Here is a 7,852-nt window from a genome sequence, read left to right as displayed (position 1 = left end):
TTCATCTGTTGGAACCATGATGTTACTTAGAACTAATGTAACAAAGTAAGATCCAACGTGAGCATAATTTATTACTTTATAATTTTTAAAGCACTCAACATTTTGAATGCATTAGTTAAACATTTTGATTAAATTGTTTCAACATTTTTTTTGAAACCTAGTTCAACAGCTATGTGAAAATGTTGAACTCAGTTTTCCAATTGTTAAATCATGTATACCAAGACGTTGTAAAAGACACAAAATCATAAAAATCTAAGAACACACTAAATATTAATAAGGATCAGGAAGGTGAAACAAAAATAATAGAAAAAGTGAAAAAGAAAAATACCCCAGTATGAGCCGTGACGCTTTGGATCTGTTTGCTTTCTGGAATGCCTAGATACACCTTTGCCCGTGTGCAAGTTCACCAAGGAGCACCCGGAGCAATGGTGAAGATGTACTGCATGAATTGTGAATGTCTGGATTTTCAAAAAAAAACGCATGCCGAAGAACTGCATGAAGATCCGACACACCGGATAGTCTGGTGTCAATTTGTGCATGCCGTGCGCTTATATCAAAGTTGAAATCCAGGGAAAAATTAAGGTCTCGGTGTGTTGTACATGCCGAATGGTCCGGAGGACGCTTGTACTATTGAACAATGAACTGTGAAAACCAATGGCTAGTAGTATAAGAGATCTGAGTTTCTAAATACCAGCTAGCCAGCGATGGAAGAAAAATGCACATGCTGGAGTAATGCTCGAGGTTTGTCCGATCCAGAGAAGAGAAGTAGCAGCTTAGATTGGTGAACGTTGAATGCCAAATGCCAAGCGGATCAAAGATGCAACACATTGTCTAGTACGTGTTGCTAGCAAATGGGTTCCGACGGCTAGTTTCCACAATGTAGACAGCGAATGGTCCCTGCATATAAAGTCGTACTCGTTGGAGCAACAACTAGTTTGTGAGGTTATTCATCAAGCAAAATTCATATGTAGGTTTAGCAAGTGATTAGGACTAGATTAGATCTAGGGAGAGTGATTGATAGGTGTTGTTGCCTGAAGGGGATCAAGGACTAATCCAATTATGTAATCTTGGTGTGGTTGGCACATTGGAGCCTTGGGAGCTTCCTAGCAAGTTTGCGGACTTTTCCGACTTAGTGTGGAGGAGCATCAAGCGGTCTTTATATAGGGAGTTGGAGGCACCTTTGTAGCTAAAGCCTAAAGCTTCCTAGTGAAAGGAGGCAGCATCATGCTTGGTGCAGTGGATGTGCTGACTGGTGCAGAACTCTTAATGGATGCTCCAACATGGATGGAGTGGAGATGGCCTAGGTGACCACATGATAAGTCTCGCTCATCTCTCTGCTTCCACATTTAATTACTGCAATGTTGTTTGAGTGTTTACTTTTCTAGAATTGCCATATGTAGTTGTCAGGTACTAAGTTGCAAGCCTCTTTTGTAGTGGAAATAGGTCCCCTAGATAAACCTTAGATGGTGGTAAAACAATGGTCGTTTGGACTGGGTAATAATAACATGCGCTAGACGGTTAACAATCTCGGGCAGAAAATGGCGCACATACACTACAATTTCCAGTTTGCCGCATTTTAGCTGACAGATTGACAATTGGCATTGCAACAATGCAACTTTAGACAGTTGACATATTTTCTAGTTGAAGTGGTTACAGTTACAACTTACAACTGATAGTATAGCTACGACTATGAGGTATAAATTAACAACAATTTTGCAGGCTTGCATGTTCCCGCCTTGTCCATCTTCCCTCAAACCTCCGGTTGCTCAAGCGGATGCGGTTGCAAGTTCTGGACTTCCGTAGGTACAGTTAGTCAGTGTTGTATATCTTGGTGGCAACAGAGAATCAACATCAGCAAAATATTTTTTCTCAACAGATTGTTCCCTGGTTACTGGCTTGTCAAGAACAGTGTCCGGTATTGCGTCAAGAGTCTCCTCCAAGAATGATTTGACTGTCTGCAGCAAAAACATCTTACAGTTAGTGGTTTTGCCATTTAAGAACTTCAATTTTGGAAAAGAAAATTGAGATCTACAAGACTAGCACTTCATTTTCATTTACAACTTCAAAATTGGCTTCACAACTGGTATTTTGTCAAGATGCCTGAAGTAATGCATTCCAGAAGAAATGATATGGCAGGAATGAGTGTTAAAATTTTGTTGACTTACCTTGCAATAGCGCAATGCAGAGTCAGATTTGCGTTTCCACAGGTTGTTGCCAGGTTCTGAGTGGAACAAGTGTAACAACGGCTGTGCCAAAATCATGTGAGTCTCTTAGCCACCATCAATCAAGGATAAAAGGAAGTGAGCTCAAATGCATGCAAAACGGGAAAAGGATGATACGAGTAGCACTATATTACGCTTTGTATTCTTATAAAATACAATATGCAAACTTACAATTACAACTGCTACCACTTGATCAATTGGATGATAATACCATGCAAAATTTATAAATTTGCTAAATCACTGGAAATGTCTTCCATGAGTTCATTTGTCAGTGTCCCAGGTTCGAATTCATATTCAGGTATAAACTGGGTAGGTAATTCAAACACGCCCCACCCAACAGGTGAATCTTTCAAAGTGTGGGAAATCTCCCCTTTCTTCAATCCTAGAATGACATACTCATTGCTGATCTAGCAACAAAATTTTGCTAACAATACTTATTATGAACTAAAAAGCTGAATACACTATGGTGCAGAAATGCACGTAAGTTATTACATGACAAAGCAAAATAGCATGCATCTGTATGGGAACACAGGAAATGCAGTCAATTTGTGTAAATGGTATACTTGGATTTTAGTTCTGCACTGGTCAAAGTGCCAATGCTCCATTTCATTATAAAATCCAATTTAGCTTTTTTTGTCATAAAAAAGAAACTTCTACCTTGACAAGTTGTCTCACGTTTGGCCTACTGGGGCCATACCGTCCAATAATTGAATCACCATAAAACTGGTAGCTCTCGAGGATCTAAAAGAGAGGGTTCAGCAAAAGGAAGACATAGCTGATAGCTCAAGACAAAGAAATAATAGCTCAAAATATGAATGTCTCCTAAACCTGACGACGAGAAATGCATCTTGTTGGCTTGCCATAGATTTCGCTATCCACATGCCCTAGCATGTTCCATGGACTGGAAAATCCACCAAAACTTACATTATCAAAGATGATAACTGACGTTGAAATTAGTACTCAAAGCAAATCCCTGCAGAAAGGGACAAAATATTGCAAGCATTTGTAATCTCAAAGCCTAAGAGCAGATCTGCATACAATTTTTTGGTTTAGTTTGCAAATTGGAGAACAAAACTAAAATGTAACAAAATTTTTGAAGCAACATACTTATTGTAAGCAGACCGGCCAACCATAACTCCCTGTGCACCTTGTCTTATGGATGCACTAACCTGCAATGGAACAAAACAGTTTCAATCAGACCACCACAAGGTTAAAAGTTATGAAAGGTTGAAATGGCAGCATTGCATAATCCTGATTCCTGACAAGGAAGAAAAATGTGTTTATTAGGAGAGACTCAGATTCGATATCTTTATCTCATGTATATGACAGATTCTAGTTCTCTGCATAATTTTCAGGGTCTATAAACCGGTTAAAAAATAATTGATGTGTACCTAGAGTCATTAGTGATGGACGAAACTCACAAATCAATGATTGTTAGAGAAAATTTGTTATGCAAGATTGTAACATGAGTTTATTGAATTCGACAAATCAGCTGCATTTTCTAGCCACACGAAAACTGCCCCACTTTAGAGGTAGCACAAAATGTAATTACCATTCATATCAAGATAGACCTATACTGGCATAGATACCACACTATTCAGTGAGATTTTAGAAGTAGTAACTTGAAAGAATCGAAGCAACAACAGTGAGTGAATTTCACAGTGACCTACTCTTCCGCAGCTAAAAGGAGCATTCAATGGTCTGACAGACACTTACTTGATCAATAGTTGTTATACCTCCATTTAGAGTAAACTTTACTTCTGGGAAGTCCCGCAACAAAGCGAAATAGTACTCATATCTGCAGTAATGTTGAGAAGAAAAAACTTAAAAACCATTTCAAGCAACCAAGCTCATATAAACCAAAGCATTCAACAAATCATAGCATTCTCTTCTCTATCTAGGTGCGATGCTAGGATTAACAATTCAGAATTCAGACTTTCCCGAGTAGTGACTCAGGTTTGATATGTGGACTAAAAAGCAGCAGCACGGCAAGTAGTAGTTATGAATGTTTTGATAATAAGGCTGAAGAAAATGCACGAAAAGAGCCGCACAATAACCACACATAGATAGGAAAACATACTTCAATGGAGGAACTTTCCGATTCTCTGCAGGACTGATGCCACTAAGCAATGCCTTCCGAGCATGAATGATGAAATGCCTAGTTGGTGAATTTGACACAACTTTATCTACAAAGTCACCTGGTGCAAACAAATCAATGCAGTTAAATTTTAGTCAACAGTATAGTATTATAATATGTCACAATGTTATCACAGTAGGGGAAAAGTAACCATCAAGAAAGATAAATACTCATTAAAAGAATGTAAAACTATGAAAACCAATAGCAATTATGACTTCAAGTAAAAAATACTTTGTCTCTAAAAATATACAATCAAACTACAGAGTTAAAGTCATTCAACATACGATACTGAAAATATAATGTTTCATATCAAATATATCAGCTGGCAATGGAATCAGAAGAAATGGGACTATTGAAGCTATCTAGCATAAAATGAATAAGGAAATCATCAAATCTTGCTGTTTCAGTATCATTACACTTGAAGCATGTGGCACAACACAAGACTATTTTATCAAACTTGAATAACAAGGTGCCACCTGCTATGGGATTGTTTCAAGTACATAGAATTCAAAGTTTGTTCCAACTGAAACTATTTTACCAAACATTTGGGAAAATCATGATAGGTCAAAACCAGACATTGATCGGACATTAATCAACTGTCTGCAGCTACCCTCAGTTGTTGATGTACTACATTTCTTCAAAATTCTGGGTATATGTTAACCTATTCTGCTCACATGTAAAACGAACTGCATTTTGCAGCTTATCCCTGTTTCTCATTTTCTTTGTGCTCATACATGATCCAATAGGGTGTAACCTCAAGTCAGAATGTGTATGATCCAGTACATTGTAACCTAAACTCAGGGGTATTTTTTTAATCTTTGAAAGGCCTACTAAAGATATTAGGAAGTCAAATATGTCTGAAGAAGACTCACATAATTCTTCATAAGAGTCACAATCATCAACACCAATTCTGCATTTAACACTGACAGGGACATCACAATTGGCTGCAATAGCTGACATAGCATCCCCTACAAACTTCAGAAAACTGAATCAAACATCAAATAAAGGACAGAACAAAAACAGATCACATCAAATTTTCTTTGCTATTTTAACTCATGGAGCAAACCTCTGGATCGAACATTAATCGAGCACCGAAGCAACCGTGACCAGCAACTTTACCGCTGGGGCAGCCACAGCTAAAATAAAAGTAATGTGCAAATTATATGAATAACAGAATATTTTGCATAACAATACTAGATAAACACAAGAGAGCTTGTTACTTTAGGTTGATCTCATCATATGAATAAGCATTTGCCAGTTCAGTTGCCTTCGCCAAATTTTTCAGATTACTTCCACCAATTTGCAGCACAATAGGATGTTGTTCCTCAGGAAATGCTAGAAACCTATCCTGCAAATTTCGACAATAAGTATTTGAATCAATCAGCTCTGCATAATTATGTTCATATAACGTGACACGCATGCTATGGACATAATCAGGCTCGATAAATTCTTGAAAGTTTGCAAGAGAGGACGCTCACCAAGTTATCCTTCTGGTGCACAATAGTCTCGGCGACGACCATCTCCGTGTAGAGCCACGCGTGCCGCGAGATGAGCCGCGCGAGCGTCCGGTAGTGGTTGTCCGTCCAGTCCATCATCGGCGCGACGCTGGGGAACCGAGCACGGGACATCACCCCCACGCACCAAATCAGGTCAGCGCCCCCTACATACCCTACCTAAGAAGTACCCCCACAGCTTTCCTATCTGGCTCCGCTCACCTGAACAATGGAGGGAGGTGCTTTCCTGCTGCCGGCACGGAGGCGGAGCTCGCCGCTCGGCACGGCCGCGCCCCGGGGCTGAGCGGCGAGAACCGGCCCCGGAGGAAGGCGCCAGGGCTGCCGGGCGCCAGTGGTTGTGTCAGCAGCGCGTGCTTCGCGGCGGACCGCATCGCCATGGAGTCCCGAACACCCCCGGTTTCGAGTGCGGCCGCCGCCGCCAGCTCTGCTGGGGATACGGTCGCTGCCTTGCGGAGTTGCGGGTGGTGAGTGGCGGCGGCAGTTCGGTCAGGGACACCGCCCGATCTGAGGCGAACGGTGAAGATTGTGCCTTTTTCGTGATGCTTTTTGTCGAACGGACGAACGGTTACCCTTTGGAAGAATTTTTTTATTTTTTTATTTTACGAATTTGCCCAAATAAATAGGTGATCCAAAATTTTTCAAAAATAGACATATGCCGCAGAATCAAAGGGCTACCGCCGTCTCACCCGATGATAAACGGCGGTAGCTTCCCGCGTTCACCACGTCAGCTGGCAAATCCGCTTACCGTCCTCTAATCTGGCGGGCGGCACACGGTTTGCAACAGCGCGTGGGACGAGGCTGTTACCGTCGTTCCATCCAGCGGTATCCGCTTTCCGCCGGATGAGTGGGCGGTAATATGCCCTGCCAATTCAAATGGCAGGAGCGGGATAGCTACCATCGGCTGATTCGATGGTAGCTCCCCCGCGTCTTTAAAAGCCGCGGAGCGACTGCCTCGGGTGCACGCACGCCATTTTCTTCAACGCCCAAAACCAAGCGAGAGAGGAGGGAGCTGAGGGAGCGCTCGGGAGAGAGGAGGAAGGGAGGGAACGTCGGGGAGAGAAGAGGAAGGGAGGGAATGATGGGGAGAGAAGAGGAAGAAAGGAAGGGAGGGAGGGAGGAAAGGAGGGGAGGGGAGTAGAGTGGAGATTGAAGCTCGGATCTTCGCTTTGCTTGAGGTATTATTATTAATCTCCTAGTTTAGATTAACTTATAGTTGGTAGATGTAGTAGTTGATGTAGTAGCTATACAAATGGTGTAGTGTTAATTAGTAGATGAAATCTAGGTATTGATATTAGACGTAGAAAAATATAGGTTAGTCGGTATAATGGATTTAGCTTAGGTATTTATGTTGTAGTAAAATTAGTTTGTTGATTTATTAAGATAAATTTAAGATGAATATTATTCGCAGTGCAAGAGTTATATTTTGTATAGGTATTTAGAATGTAAGTCTTTTAGGGGTTAGTTGAAAGTATCACATTTAGTTATAATTTTTGTTCATGTCGTGCATATCTTTATATATGTTTTCGGAATGTAGGGGTGTTTAGGGTTAGTTAAATTTAGTAATATTTAGTAATGGTCTCTGTTAATGTCGTGTATATTGATCGGGTAAAATAAAATGAATTTGTTAAAATTGTTATTATTGGCAATGCTCGAGTTAGATGTTTCCATCGTATGTTGAAATGTAGATGTTGTTGGAGTTAGTTAAATTAAGTACATGATAGTAATAATATCTCTTCGTATCGTGTATATTGACACGTATGTTGAAATGTAGATGTTGTTGGAGTTAGTTAAATTAAGTACATGATAGTAATAATATCTCTTCGTATCGTGTATATTGACAAGTATGTTGAAAAGTTTATTTTTCCAAGTGTTCTATGGTCGGGGGAGGTTAGATATGGTCCAGAAGGGGTAGATTTGTCTGAATTTCAGTCGTTCTGCAAAGAATTACCAAGAGCGAGAGAGAACTTGGGCTTCAATAT

At 40.4% G+C, this 7,852-nt stretch overlaps 1 protein-coding gene across 2 annotated transcripts; it reads right to left on the bottom strand.

The window, feature by feature from the left end:
* Positions 1-1,595: 1,595 nt before the first annotated feature.
* On the bottom strand, positions 1,596-6,340 carry LOC117865715 (uncharacterized). Of its 2 annotated transcripts, XM_034749954.2 has the most exons (12): positions 6,075-6,327; positions 5,838-5,964; positions 5,580-5,707; positions 5,426-5,495; positions 5,232-5,334; positions 4,303-4,420; positions 3,939-4,020; positions 3,330-3,391; positions 3,051-3,123; positions 2,880-2,963; positions 2,166-2,246; positions 1,596-1,955 (listed from the first exon to the last, which is right to left on the bottom strand). In XM_034749954.2, the coding sequence occupies exons 1-12, from the start codon at positions 6,248-6,250 to the stop codon at positions 1,767-1,769; spliced, it is 1,293 nt and encodes a 430-aa protein (XP_034605845.1). In that variant the 5' UTR covers positions 6,251-6,327; the 3' UTR covers positions 1,596-1,766. The 2 variants fall into 2 exon arrangements, with proteins under 2 accessions (XP_034605845.1, XP_034605846.1); XM_034749955.2 differs by lacking the exons at positions 1,596-1,955; positions 2,166-2,246; positions 2,880-2,963 and having other exon boundaries at positions 3,054-3,195; positions 6,075-6,340.
* Between the last annotated feature and the right edge of the window lie 1,512 nt (positions 6,341-7,852).

The sequence above is a fragment of the Setaria viridis genome, chromosome 7 (genome assembly GCF_005286985.2).
Source record: "Setaria viridis chromosome 7, Setaria_viridis_v4.0, whole genome shotgun sequence".
NCBI lineage: Eukaryota > Viridiplantae > Streptophyta > Magnoliopsida > Poales > Poaceae > Setaria > Setaria viridis.
This window is presented reverse-complemented; position numbering and strand designations above follow the sequence as displayed.

What these genes read in the sequence shown, in the direction of transcription:
- LOC117865715 (XM_034749954.2), bottom strand. Translation starts at nt 6,250, where the DNA reads ATGGCGATGCGGTCCGCCGCGAAGCACGCGCTGCTGACACAACCACTG. An exon ending in TGACTCTTATGAAGAATTAT is followed by an intron (nt 4,421 to 5,231) that starts GTGAGTCTTCTT and finishes TGTTTGCACCAG; the next exon opens with GTGACTTTGTAGATAAAGTT. An exon ending in GTATAACAACTATTGATCAA is followed by an intron (nt 3,392 to 3,938) that starts GTAAGTGTCTGT and finishes GTTCCATTGCAG; the next exon opens with GTTAGTGCATCCATAAGACA.